This window comes from Arachis hypogaea, chromosome 19, assembly GCF_003086295.3.
Source record: "Arachis hypogaea cultivar Tifrunner chromosome 19, arahy.Tifrunner.gnm2.J5K5, whole genome shotgun sequence".
NCBI classification, from domain to species: domain Eukaryota; kingdom Viridiplantae; phylum Streptophyta; class Magnoliopsida; order Fabales; family Fabaceae; genus Arachis; species Arachis hypogaea.
In genome coordinates this window covers 113,245,648-113,269,847 of record NC_092054.1, presented here as the reverse complement: position 1 = coordinate 113,269,847, position 24,200 = coordinate 113,245,648, and the positions used below count along the sequence as shown (strand labels likewise).

General features: G+C 41.9%; 1 protein-coding gene and 1 non-coding gene across 2 annotated transcripts; both read left to right on the top strand.

The window, feature by feature from the left end:
- The first annotated feature begins 292 nt into the window (after nt 1–292).
- LOC112778624 (protein MAIN-LIKE 1-like) lies at nt 293–1,380 on the top strand. The gene is made up of 3 exons (XM_025822926.1): nt 293–960; nt 1,078–1,165; nt 1,279–1,380. Exons 1-3 carry the CDS (start codon nt 293–295, stop codon nt 1,378–1,380), a joined length of 858 nt encoding a protein of 285 aa, XP_025678711.1.
- An 8,712-nt stretch (nt 1,381–10,092) lies between these two features.
- On the top strand, nt 10,093–10,199 carry LOC112780415 (small nucleolar RNA R71). Its single transcript, XR_003191255.1, has one exon. It is a non-coding gene; the product is annotated as a small nucleolar RNA R71 (small nucleolar RNA).
- Nucleotides 10,200–24,200: the final 14,001 nt, after the last annotated feature.

Sequence of the window (24,200 nt, the reverse complement as noted above, 5' to 3'; positions counted from 1 at the left end):
GTGTGGTTTTGATTGCGGTTATGCTAGCGGTTCAGTAGAATTTACTTTTGCATGTGGAATTTAGATGCAGTCTATGTTTGCGGGTTTTGTTTGCAATTTTCATTGTGGACTGATATATCTTCAATTACATTTATTTTGGTTACTTGGTTACGTCGTGAATTTTATCAGTTTGTGTTATTGTCAGTCGTTCTAATTATGTGGTTCATTTAATGCGCAGCCCCGGCGTTGCATATCGAGCATGCGGCGGCAGCCGGGGATGCGACTTGATGACAGGTATGTTCCGTACTTGTAGATGGCCGGACTATACCATCTTGCGAGACTGAACGACAGATGGTTCCGATTGGACGAGCCCCTTGTCAGTGCATTCGTGGAGCGGTGGCGTCCGGAGACGCACACATTTCACATGCCGTTCGGCGAGTGCACCATCACACTTCAGGACGTCGCGTACCAGTTGGGGTTGTCAGTGGACGGACATTATGTCAATGGTTGCCTGACAGACTTCCACATATACATAGAGGGTGGCAGGCCAGCTTGGCAGTGGTTCCATGAGTTGCTTGGTGTGTTACCTCCCATGAACCAAATACAAAAGTTCACAGTGAACTGTACCTGGTTCCAGGAGACTTTCACAGAGTGCAACGAGGGGGCAGATGAGGAGACAGTCAGGCGCTATGCCCGTGCCTATATCATGATATTGTTGGGCACCCAGCTGTTTTCCAACAAGTCTGACAATCGTATTCATATCAGATGGTTACCGTTTGTAGCTAGGCTTGAGGAGATGGGTGGCTATAGCTGGGGGTCGGCGGCACTAGCATGGTTGTACCGGTGCATGTGTCGAGTGGCCAACAGACATGTAGTGAAGTTAGCTGGGCCGTTACAGTTACTTCAGTCTTGGATCTTTTGGCGTTTTCCTGGTTTTAGGCCTGCTGGGTATGATGCGTTTAGCTGGCCCCTTGCATCGAGGTACCACTATCGTATTGTACTATTTATCTTTATTTGATTTATTGTCAATTACTCATGCAATTTTATGCCTTTTAGAATTATTCACTAATGCAGTTCCGTGTTTAATTTCCTACGCAGGTGGTCAGGTTACAATCATGGGATTAGTGAGAAGGGACCTCGGGTGCAGATGGCTCGACTGAGGATTGACTTGTTACAGGCTCGGGATGTAAGTAAGCTATTCTCGTATGTATAGTTAATGCTTCTTTCAGTTTATATGGTTTAACGAACTCGACAAATGGGTTTGACTTGCTTTTCTCAGTTTATATGGATGCCCTATAGCACACCCGACGTCCTCCAGGTTGTCCATCCAGAGGTCTTGGAGCCTCGGAAAATGATGTTATGGCGGTGTGTCACGTCTCTGATATATTTTGTGGTGGTTGAGTGGCATCAGGTGATGCACGTAAAACTTGTCTCATAACAAATTTCCTTCGGCAAGTGTACCGAATTTGTCGTCAAGTAAAAACTCACAATAGAGTGAGGTCGAATCCCACAAGGATTGATTGATCAAGCAACTTTAATTAGAGGAATGTTCTAGTTGAGCGAATCCAGGAATTAAGTTTAGAATTGCAGAAAATAAAATGGCGGAAAGGTAAATGACAGAAAAAGTAAATGCTAGAATTAAAGAACTGAAAGTAAATGACCGAAGTAAATTGCAGAATTGTAAATGGGAATGGGGGAATTGCTCATGAAAGTAAATAACAGAAAATAAAGAGAATGGGTAAGATCAGAAATGGGGAGTTCATTGGGCTTAGAAGATGTTACATTCTCCGGATCAATTTCATTTTCATCTCTTCCTCAATCAATGCACTCATTGATCTCCTTGGCAATCTTAAGTGATTGAATTACAATTTCTTGTAATTCAATCTCTCAAATCTTGATCAATAGCCAATTCCTTGGTCAATTGCTCATGAGAAGAGATGAAGTATGGTCACTGATTATACCACATGCATTTCCCAAATCAAGTGTTGAGAGGATTATAGTCACATATCCATCCAAACCCAATTTGGTCCAGCATGAGAAAGCATTTCTAGCTTGATCTCTTCATTCCTCTTTCAAGGTTCAGAAGAGATCCAAGTATGAATAGCTTCTTTTCCAAGATAACTACCCAATTGGATGAAGATCGAAAGCTTTCAAGTAAAATCAAGAGAAAAGATAGAAGAAGAATAATGAAAACTAGTATTGATCCATCAAATTACAACAGAGCTCTCTAACCCAATGAAAGGGGTTTAGTTGTTCATAGCTCTGGAAAATGAAAACAAAGATGGAGAATACATGATGAAACTAGAAGTGCAGAGAAAGTAAATACAGAGAGTAATTCTATGCCAAGAGGCTCCCTATATTTTCCAACTCCCTAAAATAATTCAAAGTTACTCCTATATATACTACTCTTCTACTCTTCTAGTTGGTTCTTCAAGTCTTGGGTCTGGGCCTTTGGATCTTGAGTTTGAAGCAGTTATCTTCTTCATTGGGCTTGGCTTTACTTACAGAGAGAAATTGTGAAGTGGGCAGAGACTTTAGCTCAGGACGTTAGTGGTGTTAACGTTCAGTGAAAATATGGGTTCGAGAACGTTAGTGACATTCAACTTTTTCACTAACGTTCCTTACCCAAGTAAGAGCCACGTTAACCTCAACGTTAGTGGCACAAACGTTGCCACTAACGTTGCCTCTTTGTCCTTTGCGCACGTTATTGGGACTCAACTTTCCCAATAACATTGAGAAGCCTCCCCCTTCCCAACGTTAGAGTCCACGTTAACTTAGTTAACGTGGCTCTTTTAACGTAGGCTTGCCAACCTTCGAGAATGTTAGTGACACTTAATATTGTCACTAACGTTCCAATGTGCCCCCTAGCTCCCACGTTAGAGTCCACGTTAACTAGGTTAACGTGGCTTCTAACGTAGCCTATGCTAACCATCTCCAACGTTAGTGACAAAGTTGAGTGTCACTAACGTTGGTTCAATATTCCCTTATCCACGTTAGCTTCCACGTTAACTAAGTTAACGTGGGAGCTAACGTGGCTCATGGTGGCATGTGTGGGCTCCTTCCAACGTTAGTGACAATGTTGGGTGTCACTAACGTTGGCGTCACCTCCCTTCCTCACGTTAGCTTCCACGTTAACTAGGTTAACGTGGGAGTTAACGTGGCCTAGTGTGACTTGGCCAACGTTAGTGATAATGTTGAATGTCACTAACGATGGCTTCCCCCCTTTCTTCTTAACGTTAGAGGCCATGTTAACTAAGTTAACGTGGTGACTAACGTGGCCACTTATGAGCTTGGTCCAACGTTAGTGATAATGTTAATTGTCACTAACGTTGGCTCCATTTCCTTTCTTCCACGTTAGAGTTCACGTTAACTTAGTTAACGTGACTCTTAACGTGGGCAATGATGGCTTCGAGAGCGTTATTGGCAATCACTTTTCTCATTAACTTTGCAAGTTACTCCCATTCCACGTTAGTGTTAACGTTAGTGTAACTAACGTAGCCACTAATGTGGTTCTTCTTTGCTTCCCTTGTCCTGAAATCAAGCAATAAAGTGCATCAAAGTTCTAGTCCAAGTCATGGGAAATTCAACATCCAATTTGTCCTTAAATTCATGCAAAATCCTCATGAAATCATGTAAATTGCACAATGCGATGTAAGTGAATATCTACCCAAAACCAGCTTATTTCCTAAGGAAATGCATGAAACTACCCTAAAAACAGTAAAGAAAAGGTCAGTGAAACTGGCCAAAATGCCCTGGCATCACAACACCAAACTTAAAGCTTGCTTGTCCCTAAGCAAGTACTGGAACAAGAGAATGATGAATGGAATGCCAAGAGAAGTGAGTCATTCTTGTGGAAGTCATGTCCCTGGTTTTATCGTGGTTTCATGCATAGCAACTTAGGTTCATTCCTGGCTTTCAGACCTTTATCATGTCCTCGAATACTCACTGTGATTGCATCCCATGAAACTTTTATTTATTGATCCTTTTGTTGTTATTTCAGGGCTTATTTGTGTTCTTAGGCTAAGTGTTCTGTAAGGGGGCAACTCTTTAAAATAAGCTTTCAGCCAACACTCCCGAACCAGTTGGTTCAAGGTGCTAGGTGTTGAAGCACCCCTAAGGACTTACTTGCTCAAGTCTCTCCCCCCATACATACACACCACAGGCACATAGTTTATTTATTTTTTTTTCTTGAGACCTTGGTGTCCAGCACCTCTTTGGGTTACTAAATGCTCTGTAATGAGGGTTACTCTTGATAGTGGACTTTCAGCTGATAATCCCGGGTTAGTTAACCCAAGTTACCAAGTGATAAAGCACCCCTAAGAGCTTATTCATCCAAGTAGATCCCTCACACAGGAGCACCACAGACACATGCCTCAAGATTAAAAACCATTGGTGCCTAGCCTTATTGCTTGTTCTTTTTCTTTTATTCCTCAACTTTGATTGTTTTTTCCCTTTTTCTTATTAGGATCTTCTTATTTAGCTAGTCTCATGGGGTGCGTTTCAAGCATAGCATTCCTGACAGATAGTTGTCTTCCCACCTTATGGTTGAACCAACTTAGCTAACTTATGACTATACCACAAACTCATGAAATTACTCCATAGTATGAACTCCTCTCTGGTCTTTAAAAACACACATTCTCTTTTCATTTGATTTAAAGGGACAAACATACAAGTAAGCAAAGTAAGGATGCAGTGACATAGAGACCAGCAAACATAGACCTATTCAACAAAAACTTAAAAGACAGAATTTAAAAAGGTTCCAACTACGAGTAACTATTAATCAAAAGTGCATTCGGACTTCCAATTTTCAACAATTCTGAGTATAATGGAATTAAGTAACAATGCAACCTTCGGGTGATGATTTCTAGTTGCCCTCTTTCTTTGTCATCATCCTAGTCCTTGCTACTTCGCTTTCTTGGGTGAAGGTGTACCATTTCCTCATAAGATTCCTGCAAAGTTATTGGAAGTTGCTTGTCCCCAAAGCACTTGAGACATAGTTAGCTTGCATGTATGCTTGTGGCTTTTGAACTTAATTTGGTGTGTGAATACCAAACTTAGTTCCTTGCCCAATACAAAACATTGCATATATGCAGAGAATCTCTTATCTTGTTGTTAACAAAATAATTATTACTAAAGTCTAACTACATCTAAGTGGTTTTCCTTGATTGGTTGGAGCTAGCAATGTGTTTTGGGAGTGGGGTGTAATTCTAACTAATGTCTTTGGTGGAACACCAAACTTAGAATCACACTTTCACTCTTGAATTGTTTTGGTGTGAAACACCAAACTTAGCTCCTCGCAATACAGGGGAAACAACTTGTGATCCTTATTGAAATAAAGATGAAAAGGAAACTACCTGAGGTTGGGTTACCTCCCAACAGAGCGCTCTTTTATCGTCGCTAGCTCGACGGTTCCTCCTTTACTTGAGATGGTAATTTACTCTGGGGTTTTCCCCCATGTTGCCCAGATAATGCTTGAGTCTTTGTCCGTTCACTGTAAAAGTCCTCTCTGAACCTTCATCCATGATTTCGATGTGTCCATATGACGAAACTTTTGTGACAAGAAAAGGTCCGGACCACCTTGATTTGAGTTTTCCTGGGAATAGTCTCAATTTGGAAGTGTAAAGGAGTACTTGCTGCCCCTTTTCGAAGCTCCTGGGTGCAAGATGCAGGTCATGTCTTCTCTTTGCTTTCTCTTTATACATCTTGGTATTTTCATAGGCTTGTGACCTGAATTCCTCCATCTCTTGCAGCTGCAAGATCCTCTTTGCACCAGCAGCAATGCTGTCAAAATTTAGTATCTTGATAGCCCAGAGAGCTTTGTGTTCCAGTTCCAGTGGTAAATGACAAGCTTTCCCATACACTAGTTGATATGGGGACATTCCAAGTGGTGTTTTGAATGCTGTTCTGTATGCCCAAAGAGCATCATCCAGCTTCTTCGACCAATCCTTTCTTGATGCACCCACAGTCTTTTCCAGAATCCTCTTTAGCTCTCTGTTGGATATCTCAGTTTGTCCACTTGTTTAGGGATGGTAAGGTGTGGCTACCTTGTGTTTTACTCCATATCGTAGGAGAAGAGCTTCTAGTGGTCTGTTACAAAAATAGCTCCATCCATCACTGATGAGTGCTTGTGGGACACCAAACTGGCTAAAGATATTCTTCCTGAGGAAGTTCATGACTACCCTGTTATCATTCGTTGGGGTTGCAATAGCCTCTACCCACTTGGAAACATAGTCTACTGCTACCAAGATGTATTTGTTTGCATATGAGGTTGGGAATGGTCCCATGAAATCGATTCCCCACACATCAAACAATTCCAGTTCCAAGATGAAATTTTGTGGCATCTCATTTCTTTTGGGTAAGTTTCCAGATCGTTGGCATTCATTGCAGCTCTTTACTAGTTCTTTGGCATCCTTAAAAAGGGTGGGCCAAAAGAATCCGTTTTGTAACACCTTAGCTGCAGTTCTATCCCCTCCAAAGTGGCCTCCATAGCATGAGCCGTGGCAATTCCATAGGACCTCTCGTCCTTCTTCTTCCGAAACACATCTTCTAAGGATTCCATCTGAAAACTTCTTGAATAGATATGGCTCATCCCAGACAAAGTACTTTGCATCATTCATGAGCTTCCTTTTTTGATGTTTGTTGATCTCTGGAGGCAATGCCCTAGTTGCCTTGAAGTTGGCAATGTCTGCGAACCATGGTGCTTTGTGAACTATCATCAACTGCTCATCAGGGAAAAACTCGTTCACACTTGTATCAGGTGTTCCACCTTTATCATGAGGAATCCTGGATAGGTGATCTGCTACCTTGTTCTCCACTCCTTTCTTGTCTCTGATTTCAATATTGAATTCCTGCAGCAATAAGATCCATCTTATTAGTCTTGGTTTTGATTCTTGCTTGGCAAACAAATATTTAAGTGCTGTGTGATCTGTAAAAACAATCACTTTAGCACCAATGAGGTATGATCTAAACTTGTCAAATGCAAAAACTATTGGTAGTAACTCCTTTTCAGTAGTGGTATAATTTCTTTGAGTATCATTAAGGACTTTGCTAGCATAGTATATCACATGGACTAAGTTGTCTTTTCTCTGTCCTAACACTGCCCCAACTGCAAAATCAGATGCATCACACATCAACTCAAATGGTAAATTCCAATCAGGTGGGGAAATGATAGGAGCAGAGGACAACCTCATTTTCAAATTTTCAAAGGCTAACATGCATGTTTCATCAAAGATAAATGGTGTATCAGATACAAGGAGATTGCTTAAGGGCTTGGCTATCTTTGAAAAATCTTTAATAAACCTTCTGTAAAAACCAGCATGCCCCAAAAAGCTCCTAATTGCCCTGACATCACTGGGTGGAGGCAGTTTTTCAATAAGTTCTACTTTAGCTCTGTCAACCTCAATGCCTTGGTTAGAAACTTTGTGACCAAGGACTATTCCTCATGTCACCATAAAGTGACATTTCTCCCAGTTCAAAACCAAATTGGTCTCTTGGCATCTTTTCAATACCAAGGCGAGGTGATGTAGGCAACTAGGGAAGGAATCTCCAAATACCGAGAAATCATCCATAAAAACTTCAATGAATTTTTCTATCATATCTGAAAAGATAGAAAGCATGCAGCATTGGAAAGTTGCAGGTGCATTACATAGCCCAAATGGCATGCGCCTGTAGGCAAACACTCCATATGGGCAAGTGAATGAGGTTTTCTCTTGATCTCTGGGATCAACCACTATTTAGTTATATCCTGAATAACCGTCGAGAAAACAATAATATGCGTGCCCTGCAAGTCTTTCCAACATCTGATCCATGAATGGAAGGGGGAAATGATCTTTTCGTGTAGCCTCGTTGAGCTTCCTGTAGTCTATGCACATCCGCCATCCTGTGACTGTCCTTGTAGAAATTAGTTCGTTCTTCTCATTGGGAACCACGGTAATTCCTCCTTTTTTTGGGACGACATGCACGGGGCTAACCCAGGGGCTGTCTGAGATTGGGTAAATTACCCTCCCTTGCCACAACTTCATAACTTCCTTCTGTACCACTTCCTTTATGATTGGGTTTAACCTCCTTTGGGATTGAATGGATGGTTTGGCATCTTCTTCCAGCAGTATCTTGTGCATACATATGGCCGAACTTATCCCCTTCAAGTCAGCAAGATTCCAACCAATAGCATCTTTGTGGTTTCGCAGTACTTTGAGCAGTTCATCCTCTTGATCATGGCTGAGGCATGAGCTTATAATTACTGGATAATTTTCATCTTCTCCTAAGTATGCATATTTGAGAGAGGGTGGCAATGCTTTGAGTTCAAGTTTGGGTGCTTCTAACTTTTCGTTCTCTTCCTTTGGTGCACCTTGTATTTGACTCTCTGCTGTTGCAAACTCTTCACTAAACGTAGACTCTTCCTCTATTATACCTTCAGGTTCTTCTTCTTCAAAACTTTTCTGCACTGCGTCTTCAAGTGAGTCCAACCTCATACACTCTCCCATTTGCTCTGGTGAGTAACTCATGGCCTTGAATACATTGATCGTCATCTTTTCATTGTGTAATCTCAGGGTGAGATCTCCTTTTTGTACATCAATGACAGCTCCAGCAGTGGCCAAGAATGGCCTTCCCAGAATGATGGAAGCCTTGGCTTCCTCCTGCATGTCTAGCACTACAAAGTCTGCTGGGAAGATAAAATCTCCCACTTTCACCAGCAAATCTTCTACGACGCTATGCAGGAACTTGAACGATCGGTCTGCCAATTGTAAGGCCATCTTTGTTGGTTTAGCTTTCTCAATCTTCATCTTTCTCATCATAGCTACTGACATCAAATTGATGCTGGCTCCTAGGTCACAAAGAGCCTTTTCCACTGTGACTTCCCCTATAATACAAGGGATTTGAAAACTCCCGGGATCCTTCAATTTCTGGGGTAGTTTGTGCTGAATGATAGCACTACATTCTTCGGTTAGTATCATAGTCTCGTTGTTCTTCCAGCTTCTCTTCTTAGTCATGAGCTCCTTCAAGAACTTGGCGTAGAGTGGCATTTGTTCTATTGCTTCAGCAAATGTTATGTTGATTTGCAGTTTCTTGAAGATTTCCAAAAATCTCGAAAACTGATGGTCATCCCCTTTCTTCCTTAATTGCTGAGGGTATGGGACTCTTGGGGCATCTGGCTTCAGCACTCCTTCCCCTTTTTGTGAATTCAAAGTGGGAACTCGAGCTTCGTCCTGCTCTTCTTCCTCTTTATTTGAGTCCTCTTTTTGTGGTTTCTGGGGGGTTTCCTTCAGTTCCTTCCCACTCCTAAGGGTGATAGCCTGACACTCCTCCCTTTGTGTTGAGCTAGTCTTGCTGCGAAGGTTGTGGCGGGGAATTTGCTTGAAGAAGTAGCCAATTTGTTTCTCAAGTTTCTTGATGGCAGCATCCTGATTCTACATATTGGACATCACCTCTTCTCGGAATGCTTTACTATCTTGAATCTCTTTGTCTATGCCTTCAAGTAGATTCTCAATCCTTGAGATTCTTTCATCAAATGATGATAGGTCAGGCTGAGGAGGGTTATTCTGGCCTTGATATGAATGTGGAGAGGTGTTGTTATGGGGGTGTTGATATGGTCTAGATGTGAAGTGTTGGTGGGCTGCATTGTTTGGATTTGGGCGTCTTTGATCAAGGCTTTAGTCTTGTTGATTTCCCCACCCAAAGTTTGGGTGATTCTTCCATCCAGGGTTGTAGGTCTTGGAGTATGGATCATGGTTTTGCCTCGGTGAATTCCCAATGTAGTTGGCTTGCTCCTGACTATCCTCTGCTTCTTCATTCACTCCTTCTTGGGTTGTTGATGAAGTGGAGATTACTGCTACTTGGTTCCTCTCCATCTTCTTGGTGAGGTCAGCCAGCTGCTGGGTAATGAGCTTGTTTTGGACCAGCAGAGCATCTACATTGTTTAGCTCCATTACTCCTCTTGTGTTCCCTCCTTCGGAAGCATAGAAGTAGTCGTTCTCTGCTACTGTTTCAATGACATCTATGGCCTCCTCAATGGTCTTCTTCTTGTTCAAAGATCCTCCGGATGAATGGTCTACGGCCTTCTTTGACTCATAAGAGAGCCCTTCATAGAAAATGTGTAGCTGCACCCATTCATTGAACATATCTGGTGGGCACCTCCTTGTTAGGTCTTTAAACCTCTCCCATGCTTCATATAGAGTCTCACCATCTTGTTGCCTGAAAGTTTGGACCTCATCTCTCAGCCTATTGATTCGTTGAGGAGGGTAAAATCTTGCTAAGAATTTGTTCACCACATCTTCCCAGGTTGTCAAGCTCTCCCTTGGGAAAGACTCCAGCCACTTGGCTGCCTTATCCTTGAGTGAGAATGGAAATAAGAGTAGTCTATAGGCGTCAGGATGAATACCATTAGACTTCACTGTGTCACATATTCTCAGGAAGGTCGTTAGATGTTGATTGGGGTCCTCTTGGACACTTCCTCCGAACGAACAGTTGTTCTGAACAAGGGTGATGAGCTAAGAATTTGAATTTGAAAATTTTTTTAAATTTGAATTTTTTTTTAAAAAAATTTTTAAATTTGAATTTTGAAATTTGACTTTTGAAATAAGATAAGATAAGATAAAAAATTTTAAAATAAAAATCAATAACCTTTTAATTTAATAAAAAAATAAAAACAAATCAAAAAGCAATTATTTACAATAACCAATAATAAGGCACACGTTTGCAATTCCCCAGCAACGGCGCCATTTTGATGAGAGAACTTTGGCGTGGTCTAGAAATTTGCGAATAAATCCTCGTTGCAAGTATAGTTTCTAAACCTTCAAAAGTCCTTTCATACAAACGTTTTGGTTGTCACAAGTAACAAACCCCTTTTAAAATTGATAACCGAGTATTTAAACCTCGGATTGTCTTCTCAAGGAATTGCAGGGAAGTATGTTCTTATTATTGGCTATGCAAAGGTATGTTTTGGGGTTTTTGGATCAAGGTAAAAAGTTAGAAAAGCAATGGCAGAGGGAATAAAATAATAACAATAAACATAAACTCTTGGCAAGGTATTAGAAATTGGAAGTCCAGACCAAATTATCCTTATCAATGATAATGAAAATTGAATTTTAATTTCACTTAGTTAACCCTTACTTAGAGCAGAGGAAAGTCAAGTGACTAATTAGTTAGATCTTTGAATCCTAGTTAATTCCTAAGAAAAGATTGGGATTATTGAAGATCAATTCAATTAGCAAGGATAACAATTATCAATTATGCTATTGAGTTGGATAATTCCTGAGTTACTGATTTCTTAACCAAGACCAAAAGGGAGAATATCTAAATTAAATTAAAAGCATTCATGTAAATAAAGCAATCAAACTACGTCTAAACATAAATTCAAGTCATAACATGGAAAGGTTCATAAGCCAATTGGGCAACATATCTAATACAAGCATTGAAGCATCTGAAAGTAAAAAGAGAAATATAAAGTAAAAAGAATGTTGAACCTGGGATTTAGAGTCACTCCTAAAACTAAGAGAAGTCCTAAATCCTAATCCTAAAAGAGAGGAGAGAACATCTCTCTCTCTCTCTAAAAACTACATCTACTCCTAAAATTGTGAATGTGAAAAGCCTCCTCATGAATGGATGCAGTCCCCCACTTTATAGCCTCTAATCTGTGTTTTCTGGGCCGCAAACTGGGTCAGAAACAGTCCAGAATTCGTTGGTTTCAAATTTTGCCACGCTGGATTTCCGTCACTGCGACGCGGCCACATGGATCACGCAGTCGCGTCACCTAGAGTCAGGGAAACTATAACCTATTATATATCAAATCGAAGCTCCGGACGTTAGCTTTCCAATGCAACTGGAACCGCATCGTTTGGAACTCTGTAGCTAAAGTTATAGCCATTTGAGTGCAGAGAGGTCAGGCTGGACAGCTTAGCAATTTCTCCAACTTCTTGCATTCCTTCCACTTTTGCATGCTTTCTTCCCATCCTCCAAGCCATTCCTGTCTTATAATATCTGAAAACACTTAACATACATATCAAGGCATCTAATGGTAATAAGAGAGGATTAATAATAAGCAAATATAAGATCAAAGAAGCATGTTTTCAATCAAAACACATAATTAGGAAGGAAATATAAAACCATGCAAATAGTATGAATAAGTGGGTAAAGAGTCAATAAAAACCACTCAATTGAGTACAAGATAAACCATAAAATAGTGGTTTATCAAATATCTTCACCGGAAGCTTGATAGATATGAGCGGCGCAACCACCACCGATATACTTACATCAAGACGCTTCGGGGTTTGGTTACCCCTAGCATGGAGGAACCCGAAATATTCACAACCACCTCAGACCCGAGTGATGGGAGCTCTGATGAAGGGGATAGTGAAGGCTCCGGTCCTGACTGTCCCTTGCGTATTATTCGTAGCACGGAGGACCGTGCTAATTTCTAAATTATGGGGAGGTCGTCCGACCGATCTCCATGGGTAACGTTCTCTTCCCCTCAATACCCATGGATTTATTTTTCTTTTTATATATTGCATGTGTAGTTAGTTTTGCTTGTAAATACCCTTTGCATGATAGTTAGTTTCTATAGCGTTACTTGGTCAAAACAATAACTTTCTTTCCAAGAAACTGTGTTCTGGGTGACCTACCAAAAATTCTGAAAAGTTTTGTAGTAAACTTGCTTTAAGAATGTATTTTCGAACATAGTAATTGAGCTAAGGACACAAGAATGAAAGTTTTGAGCCCATTGCATAGTTACATCTTTTAACCATTATTTCCATTCTTGTGTGCATATCTCTCTCTCTATGAGTGTGATCCTTGCTTTGTCTGATTCTATATGTCCATTGCTTTGTGTATGAATGCATTTACATGATTGAGGCCATCAATACAATAGTCACTTCTTCCAAATAGCCTTAACCCTTATATCTACCATTGCTAACCAATTTTGAGCTTTTGATAAACCCTTTTGTTCTTAAATAGAGCACATCAACAACCCTAAGTGAAAAACTATGAATGTCCCTGAATTTGAATCCTTGATTGGCTTAGGTAAGTTAGGATGTGTAGCATTCAATTAGGAGGGTATACTTGGGAAATTCGGGTAGATATGTAGGTATATAATTGTAGTGCCATTGAAAAATTCTAGGATTTCGGGAACATGCTCATGTGGCGGATGATTAAACTGTATGCATTAACGCTTGGGTTTACAAAGAAACCCCAAGAAAGGAGGATGCTTATAAAAAAAAAAAGAAAGAAAGCAATGAAAGGGGACAAAGACGCCCCGAGATAGAGTAATAAAAACAATGCATATGGGTGTGAATTGAAAAGAATGCATGAGTATGCAAAAAGGGTAAAATTCAAGGGTAGCTAGGAATATATTGTAGTTGTATAGGTTGTTCTATGTGTCTAGTGGATCCTAGGTTGATCAAGGACTCAAATTTTAAACCCACTTGACCATATACATCCTTACCTTCACCCTAGCCCCTGTTACAACCCATGAATAAGACCTCATGATACTTGTAAGCATGCATTAAGTAATTGTTGATTGTTAGATGAAAGACAAATCTTGGAAAGCATGATTAGGAGGAGATTGAGTGATGAACCCTAGATACTTGAGCGAATAGAGCGGATACACTTCCGGTGAGGGTTCGATGCTCAATGCTTGTTCCCGGCTTTCACAAGCGCTTGTTTAGCAAGTCATATGCACTCTTTAGTGATATTCAATTTGGTAGGATTCATAAATTGCATACTATTTTCACCCTATATGCTCACATGTATTCTTGAAGGATAGATTTACTCTTGACCAAATAGATAGATGATCTTACATTAGTTGCGTGCATCCACTTAGGTAGTTTGCATTTCATAAAACCTTTCTCCCCATGATCTTTGGTCTTTTCATTTTAAGCATGAGGACATGCCTGGTTTAAGTGTGGGGAGATTTGATAAACCCCGATCGTGTGGTTTATCTTGTGCTTATTTTGAGGGATTTTATCAATATTTCTCACACTTATCCACAAGAAATGCATGGTTTTGTGTTCACTTCCCAATATTGCTCTATGATGTAAAACATGCTAATTTTGCCTTAAAATTTCCATATTTTAATTCTCTTTTATTTCCATTCGATGCCGTGATGTATTTGTTGAGTAATTTCAGGAATAATAGGGTAGGAATGACTTAGAAGAGAGGGAGAAAGCATGTACAGAAGGGAGGAACATGAAGAATTGAGATCTTGGGAAAGCAGCATCGGCGCGCTCGCGCACGCGTGGATGGGATGGGCTGGAAGCGGCGCGCAAGGATGGACGCATTTGCGCAAATCAGGAGATTCTTATCGACGCGCACGCGCACGCATGCACGCGTGGAAGGCTGCACGTGACCTCACTAAAGGAAATCGTGCCTGGCGATTTCTGAGGCTCATTAGGCCCAATTTCAAGCTGTTTCTGCATGGAAAAAGACCCAAGGATGCAAAGGGAAAGAGGGAGATCACTCATTTTACACGAGGACATAATTTTTAGCTAGTTTTTGGTTCTTTGGTTATTCTAGAGGGAGAAGCCCTTGTTCCTCCCTAGATCTAGTTTTAATTTGATCTTTCCTTGTTGATTTGCGACTTGGATCTTGTTAATTACTAGTTTTAATTGTTCAATTTGAATTTTTTGTTACAATTTTGCTTATATCTTGTGATAGTTTATGAATTCTTGTCAATTATCATTTTATACCTATTTCATGAATGTTATGAATCTTGACTTGTTAATGTTATATTGATGATTTCTATGTTTAGTCTAGTAGTTTGGATGATTGTATGTTGATAATTGTTAATGTGTATTTGTAGAATTCAATTTAATTGCTATTTTGAACATGCCTTTTGTTAGTGCTTACCAAGTGTTTGATAAATTGTTTACTTTGATTATGAGTAGTCTTTTTCACTCTTGGCCTAGGTTAAGGGAATTGGGTAAACTTGAGTCATTGGGTCTAATGGATTTGATGATTTGGGAGCCCTAGGTGGTCAATTTGATACTTATTGACGCCAACCCACTACTAATCTAATTAGTAGTTAGGTTGGGACTTATGGGTTGATGTGATCAGGGCCATTTGACGTACTTCAAGTCTAGGGGTAGATATCACGTACTTAAGACTTTGAGAGTAGACTTAATGAGCTTGGTTCCTTATAATTGTCAAGGTATAGTTGTTAGACAAGGATGGTGATCCCAATTCCTGAACCTAGCCAAGAGTTACCTTTATTATTCATACTTGAAATCAACTTTCTCAACCAATTGCTTTAGTTGTAGTCTCTTGTTTGGGTTACAATAGAATTAAGTGGAAAGTTGTTTATTCATTGAAAGTGCTTATGTTTTGCTTAGTTGATTGAATTAATTGTTGCATTTTAAGATTACTTATTTGTTAACATTCCCATTGATTTTCATGCTTATAACTCACAACCCCGGATTTCTAACCAATGTCGAAGCACATGATTGCCCATTCCTTGTGAGACGACCCGAGGTTTGAATACTTCAGTTATTTCTATTGGTGTTGAACTTGTGACAACCAAATCCCTCTTCTAAATTTGACCCCCAAGGATTGTTGTTGGTAGAGCTATACTTACAATGCGGTTTTCTTGAAGAGAATCTTTACCAATACACCCTTGGCGCTTGGCGTGTCAAAATTTTGGCACCGTTGCCGGGAAATGGTTGCAACGTATGCCTTGATATTGGTTATGTGAATATGTGAATATTGTAAATAGTTTACTCTTTTACTTACTTAGCCATAGTTTAGATTTTCTTTATATTTATGCTATGACTTTCAAGTTTGATGACTCGGTCTCAACCGAGTTCTAGCTTGGCCAATTTTGATCCCGAGATCGAAAGGACTTTATTACACACTCGGCAAGCTAGGCGGCGGTTGGACTATACACCTAGTACTTCGGCCTCTCTTGAGGAAAACACCGAATCACTAGACGTTACCGAGAGTGACTTGGAGTCTGTTACTTCCTATTCTTCTATTGGCACTACTAATACATCTTTGCATCCTACAGGTGAGCCACACATGGCGGAGCCACGCCGGATCACTTTGCATGAGCAAGGAGCTCCGGATATCAGACTTCAACCGTTGCAAGCAAGGTATCCTAACCTTGATCCGAACTTTGAGTTGAAGAGTAGCTTGATAAATCTACTTCCTAAGTATCATGGGTTGCTGGGTCAAGACCTCATCCGACATTTGAAGGATTTTCAAGTTGTTTGTTCTACGGCTTGAAGGCATGGAGCCGATGAGGTAGCTATCATGGTTTTTGCCTTCCCATTCTCTCTTGATGCGCAAGTAAAAACATGGTTCTATTCGCTACCGGATGAGATTGTGACTAATTGGGATTTCTTGAAAAGAGAGTTTCTTGATAAATTCTTTCCATCGGAGAAGACCGACTACATCCGAAAAGAGATTTCGGGCATAATGCAAAGAGACCAAGAGAGTTTGTACGAGTATTGGTCTCGGTTCAACAGGTTATTGGAGTCATGTCCACACCACGGAATGACCACTAACTTGCTCATCAGCTACTTTACCGGAGGTCTTTGTACGGAGCATAGAAGATTGCTCACCGCTTCTAGTGGTGGCTCCCTTTCAAAAAACAAGACGGAGGGAGAAGCTTGGGATTTGATAAAGAATGTTGCCGAATCTACACAACACACAAGAGTGAGGAGTAATCCCTTTAAGGGTGTGGTAGAACCATCCCCTTCCGAATCAAGCTTAACCAAGGCACTTGGGGATATGACCACCATCCTTACACAAATTCAAAGTGATCAAAAGGAATACTACTCCATCAAAGCCGTCCAAGCCCCACCTCCAGTTGCTCAACTTGAAGGCCCTCCTAGAATTTGTGGTTTGTGCTCTAGCACCACACACCACACCGACCAATGCCATCAAATTCAAGAGGAACATGCTCTTGTGGTAGCCAATGTGAATTATAACAACCGTCCACCCTACCCTTCTCAAGGTCAAAACAATTACCATCAAGGTAGTAGTCAACATCAAGGGTGGAAGGATAATGCACAAGGAAGAAATCAAAGCCAAAGATGGAACAACTCTCCTTCTCATCACAACAACAACCAATCTTCATCCCAATATCACCACAACAACACCAACTACCAAGCTAACCAAAGCCACTCCAACCAAAACCAAAACAACTACACCAAGTACCAAGCACCACACCATAGACAACAAAATCAAAACCCAACTCCTCCATCTTCCAACAATCAAGTTGAAGAGCTTAGAGCCGCTATAGAAAAATGAGATGAGAGCAACAAGGCTCAATTTCATGCCTTGAGTACTCAATTGGCTAACCTCACCAACTTGCTTTCAAAGATGAACATGTCAAACTAACCACCAAACCCCAATAACAACATCAACCAACCCTCAAGTTCTTCTAACCTTCCATCCCAACCCCAACCAAACCCAAAGGGCAGTCTCAACGCCATCACTCTAAGGTCGGGGACTACATTAGAGGAGATACCTCCAAGGGGCATGGAGGATGTTCATGAGAAAGAGGTAGTTGTCGAAGCTCCACATGAAGAAGAGGTGGTAGACAAAAGGCATGAGGAAGAAGGAGTAAACCTCAAGGAACCCAAGAGGAAAGCTATAGTGGATGAGTCCGTTCCTATTCCATTCCCTTCCATGGTGAAGAAAGCAAAGAAGACACCGGAATTTGATTTGAACATGCTTCAAGTGTTCAAAAAGGTTGAGGTAACTATACCGCTCCTTGATGCTATTCAACAAATTCCAAAGTATGCAAAATTTTTGAAAGACTTATGTACACACAAGGATAGGATAGGAGAATTGGAGACATTATCCCTGGGTAGTTCAATTTCTTCCTTGATGGAACCTATTCCAAGAAAATGTGGTGACCCGGGACCATGCTTAGTGTCTTGTTGTATTGGTGGATACACTTTTCATGATTGTATGTGTGACTTGGGAGCTTGTGTTAGCATCATGCCACTTTCTATCTATGTGCGGTTGAATTTAGCTCCATTGAAGAAGTCGGCGGCGAGGTTTGCCTTAGCCGATAAAAGTGTCATCACAGTGATGGGAATAGCGGAAGATGTACTTGTGGCAATTAAGGATTTGGTCTTTTCGGTTGACTTCTAAATCCTCGAAATGACTCCAACAGAAAATAGAAGCTCATCCTCCATTCTACTTGGTAGACCCTTCCTCAAAACCTCCAAATTCAAGTTATATGCCTTCACCGGTGTATATTCCTTTGGGGTTGGAGATAAGACTATCAAGTTCAATTTAGAGGAAGCCATGAAACATCCCCCCGAAGAACATTCTATGCTCCGATGTGATGTAATTGATGAAGTGGTAGTGGAAGTGCAAGAGGAGGACCATGACAAGTCGTGCTACCCCACTGGTAAGGAGAAGGATGACCAAGAGGATGAACAAGAAGAAATTCTCAAGAATGAGTCCCATGAGCTTGATGAAAAGGAACCTCACCTTGAGGTAAAAAGTGAACTGAAGCCCCTTCCATCTCATTTGAAATATGCTTTCTTAGAGGACAACCAAGGGTTTCAAGTCATTATGCTAGTGAGCTCTCAAGTGAAGAAGAAAGAAAGCTCCTAGACATCCTAAGAAAGTACAAGAAAGCAATAGGATGGAGCCTAGCGGATATTGTGGGAATTGACCCCCGCAAGTGCATGCATAGGATATTTCTCCAAGATGGAGCCAAGCCGGTTAGGCAACCGCAAAGGAGGCTCAACCCAACCATCCTTGATGTAGTGAAGAAAGAGGTCACTCGATTACTGGATGCGGATATCATATACCCAATTTCCGACAGTGAGTGGGTGAGCCCGGTTCAGGTTGTTCCCAAGAAGTCAGGCATCACAACGGTCAAGAAGGACGACGGTGAAATGGTTACTAAAATGGTACAAAATGTGTGGCGAGTATGTATTGACTACAGAAGATTGAACGCCACCACACGGAAGGACCATTACCCTTACCCTTCATTGATCAGATGCTAGACCGCTTGGCAGGTAAATCTCACTACTGTTTTCTTGATGGATTTACTGGCTATTTTCAGATACATATTGCTCCTGAAGATCAGGAGAAGACCACGTTTACCTATCCGTTTGGCACCTTTTCCTATAAAAGGATGCCATTTAGACTATGTAATGCACCCGCTACCTTTCAGCGGTGCATGACGAGTGTCTTCTCCGATCTAATGGAGAATTGCCTGGAAGTTTTCATGGACGACTTCAGCGTTTATGGTATCTCATTTGATTGTTGTTTAGAGAGCTTGGCCAAGGTCCTAGCTAGATGTGTTGACACCAACCTTGTCTTAAATTTTGAAAAATGTCACTTTATGGTACGACAAGGCATAGTATTAGGACATGTAGTCTCTCATGAAGGCATTTCTGTGGACCCGGCCAAGGTCGATGTTATTACTACTTTACCTCACCCCTCATCCGTGAGGGAGGTCCGCTCGTTTTTGGGACATGCAGGATTTTACAGGTGCTTTATCAAGGACTTCAGCAAGATCGCTTTGCCATTGTCGCGCCTACTCCAAAAAGATGTGGATTTTGAGTTTGACAGTGAATGTGTAAAAGCTTTTGAAGAGCTGAGGAGAGTTCTCACCACGGCACCGATCGTGCGAGGCCCCAACTGGACGTTGCCATTTGAGATAATTTGCGATGCGTCAAACTATGTTGTAGGTGCCGCGCTTGCACAGTACGATGGTAAACTCCCTTATGTCATTGCTTACTCTTCTAAGACACTAGATGCAGCACAATCCAACTATACCACTATCGAAAAAGAACTCTTAGCCATTGTTCATGCTTTAGATAAATTCAGATCTTATTTGCTAGGTTCAAAGATAGTGGTATACACGGATCATGCGGCTTTAAAGTACTTATTGACAAAGAATGAGTCAAAGCCTAGACTCATACATTGGATCTTGCTTTTGCAAGAATTTGACATTGAGATTAGGGACCGGAGTGGATCTCAAAACCTGGTTACGGATCATTTAAGCCGCATTGAGAATTTAAAAACTGATCCATTTCCGATCAATGACTCATTCCCATTGGATAGTTTGCATGCTATGTCGGATAGCTTTTCTTGGTTTGCCCCACTGGCGAACTACTTGGTTGCAAGAATCTTTCCTCCCAACTTTTCGAAAAACCAAAGGGACAAGTTGAAGAGTAATTCCAAATACTATATTTGGGATGACCCTCACCTGTGGAAGAGAGGCGTGGACCAAGTAATTCGAAGATGTGTCCCGGAATCCGAATTCCAACCGATCATTGAAGCTTGTCATTCGTCCGAATGTGGTGGCCACTTTGGCCCACAAAGGACCGCTAAAAAAGTGTTGGATTATGGATTCTGGTGGCCAACCTTATTCAAGGATGCTAACCAGTTATGTGTGTCTTGCCATCAGTGTCAGAAGTCAGGAAACGCATCCCAAAAGGATGAAATGCCTCAGCAACCTATGTTATTCTGTGAGATATTTGATGTATGGGGCATTGACTTTATGGGACCGTTTCCCAACTCTAGTGGGTATTTGTATATTCTGTTAGCGGTTGACTACGTGTCAAAGTGGGTAGAGGCCGTGCCTACCCGCCTTGACGACGCTAATACTGTTGTTTCTTTCATAAGGAATCACATTGTATGCCGTTATGGGTCGCCACGAGCAATCGTGAGCGACCAAGGATCCCACTTTTGTAACAGGAAGGTAGAAGCATTGCTCAAGCGCTATGGAGTGACGCATAAGGTTGCTACTGCTTACCATCCGCAAACAAATGGGCAAGCAGAAGTGTCCAACCGGGAAATCAAGAGAATCTTGGAAAAAGTGGTCAATCCACAAAGAAAGGATTGGAGCCTCCGGTTAGGAGATGCGTTATGGGCATATAGAACGGCCTACAAGACTCCGATAGGGATGAGCCTTTTCCGGATCGTCTATGGCAAGGCATGCCACCTTCTAGTGGAGATTGAGCATAGAGCCTATTGGGCGGTAAAGCAGTGCAACATGGATCTAGCCAAGGCGGGTGAAGCTAGGAAGCTATAATTAGAGGAGCTTGAATGCTTGAGGAATGAGTTATATGAGAATGCCCAAATCTACAAGGAAAAGACTAAAGCATTCCATGACCATCACATTTGGAAGAAGGACTTTCAAGAAGGAGATGAAGTCCTCCTCTACAACTCAAGGCTCCGATTTATGCCTGGCAAGCTCCGCTCTAGATGGGAAGGACCTTTCAAGGTGAAGGAGATGAAGCCCTACGGAGTGGTGGAGTTGTTTGATCCCAAAAGTGAAGCGACTTTCAAGGTGAATGGACATAGAGTGAAGAAGTATCATGGTTGCAAGCCTCCAAGAGAGCTAGAAGTGTACATATTGGAGGATGCAACAAGAAGAGAGGAAGCTTAAGAAAAGGACCGTCCAACTTAAGGACGTTAAAGAAAAGTGCTTGGTGGGAGGCACCCCACCATGGTAAAATCTCCCATTGTTTATACCATCTTCTTAGTATTCTTAATTTCTTGTGAGTTTTGTGATCGTTTGATGACTGATTGAATGCATAGGAATGTTAGTTTTGCTGATTTTATTGGGTAGGAAGAATGCTCTTGTAGATAGGGTGTGCAAAAGCAAAGAAAACAAAAATTTGTTCTTTGAAAAAGGGCACCGACGCGCCAACGCACAGTGCGCGCGCGCGCCGGTAGCAAATCCCCACTTTTGGGCCAAATACCGGAGAGTTATGCCCACTTCGTGCCCAACTCGCGCCAGGCACTCATGCGTCCGCGTACATGCCGCCTTCACGCACACTGGCAATTTAACCATCGACGCGCTAGCGCACGGTGCGCGCGCGCGCCTATGGCGAATATGAATTCTCTGGTACAAAAACCAGAGAGTTGTGCCACAATTGGGCCAACCTTGTGCCAAAACCAATGCGTCCACACATAGTGTGCTTCTGCGCCAGTGGTGAAACACCTCAAGCACGCGTCCGCGCAGGGTGCGCGCCCGCGCGCCTACCTCACTGACTCACTCTAGTACAAAAACCAGAGACTTGTGCTAACTTTGTGCCACTTTTGTGCCTGAGGCACAACCTCTCTTGTGCGCGCGCGCCACTGACGCGCCCGCGCCATCTGTTAGCACTCTCACTGACGCGCCAGCGCACCTTGCGCGCGCGCGCCGGTTGCGCGAGTCAATTTAAGGCCTTCGCGCCTTGCCCTATTTTCCTTTCTCTCAACCCCTTCTCTTCTTTAGTTTTTTCTCTTCTCAATCCATCATTTTCCTTCTCTTCTTCTTCTTCCACAATCCACCACCATTGTCTCCGGCCACTCACCGGTGACAACCACTCTTTCCGGTAGCACTACACTTCTCCTATTTTCCCTCTCATCCTCACAAAAGAAGGTTCAACTTTGTTCCTTCATACTCATCAAGGTTTTGTTTCTTCTTTTCCTTTACTTCCATTTTCCCTCATATTATTTCTTCTAGTTAGTTGCTTCTTATTGCTTTACTTTAGTCTCTCTTTTACTTGCATGACGATGTTTCTTGCTTTTTGTTTGCTTATTTTCCTTTTCTTTTCTTTATTTCTCCATGGATGTTGAATTTGAGCTTAGTTGCATTACTAGATCTTTTGTCACTCTTTTACCATTGTGTGATGTCTGTGTGATGATTAATGTTCCATTTTGGGCTTTGAATTGGTTTAGTATCTCATAATTGCTCATTGCTTGATTATTGCACGCTAAGTATTCGAGGAAATGCACATATACCATTTTGGCTCAAATTAGCCATATATTTATCCATTTGGTGCTCCTTCCTCATTCACTTGCTTTTCCTTAAATGCATTGAGTCTAACTTGTGTGCTTAGAGTTGATACTTGCCAATTAGATATCATTGAACATGACTTGTTTTTTATTATGGATGCTTGAGACTACTCTTCTCATGCCATTGCATGCATTACCCCTCTTGCATCCCATGCCAAGTGTTATGACCCTTGCTTTTACATCTACCACGGGCATTACAATTCACTTGCATGTCTTTTGTGAAATCGATTCTTGGGTTTAATGTTTTCCTTCTTTCTCTCCCTTTTTAGGATGGCCACCAAGAAAGGCAAAGAGATAGCTCCAAGGAAACCGGCCGCAAAGAGGGCACCCCAAAAATCAAATTCTAAGGTGCGTTCTTCAATAGGAGCCAAACCCCTATCGAAGAAAGGAAAGACACCCGCTCCTATTGATGAGAATGACAAGGCAAGCCGGCGAAAGATCCTTCAAGGTTCCCTAACTGCTTCTGTGAACTTATGTTCCCCTCCATAGCGGTAAGGAACTATCACCCCGAGCATCTACTCGCTCCGCCGGACAAGGTTGCTCCTTATATTTTGCCCCGCATTGAACAGCGAGGATGGGAGTTTCTTTGCGAAAACCAAGAGAAATCAACCTCTCTTGGGTGGAAGAACTTTATACCAACTACCATCTTCCCTCTCTTCAATCGATGTACATGCGCTGAAAGCAAGTCTCAGTTTCAGAAGAGGCTATTCAGCAAGTGCTTAATGTCCTACCAGTGCCAAGTGACATGGATGGCTACCAAGAAGTCTTACGTCAGCGTGAGAAGTATGGATTCAACTGGGACTCGATTCTCTGAGTCATTGCTGAACCAGAAGGATTTTGGATCCATGGTCGACTCCAGATGAGGCCCAAGAGCATTGACGCTCGCTTCCTCACTGTGGAAGCTAGAGCTTGGGCCCAAATCCTATCCCACTATGTGCTGCCTAGCACCCACAAGTCGTCCATCACGGCGGACCTTGCCTTGCTTGTTTGGTGTGTTCTCACGGAGAAGCCGGTGAACATTCCGCCTCTTGTCAAGCAAGCGATGAGTCAAGTTCACGACCGGGGTAATTTGCCATTTTCAGCATTGGTGTCTGACTTAGTTGCTGCTGCGGGTGTTTCTTGGACGCCAAGGATAAGAAGATTATGGTTCCGGCTAAGGGCGATGTGGTCCCAAGCGGAAAATACCTACACATTCCCATGAACAAACCAAGCCTCGACATGGCCCCGCCACTTCTTTTTCCTTCTAGCTCATCATCACCACCACTGAGATCCACACATCAAAGGATAGAAAATCTTCACCGGAAACTTGATAGATATGAGCGGCGCAACCACCGCCGATATACTTACATCAAGACGCTTCTGGGTTTTGTTACCCTAGCATGGAGGAACCCGAAATATTCACATCCACCTCAGACCCGAGTGATGGGAGCTCTGATGAAGGGGATAGTGAAGGCTCCGTCCTGATCGTC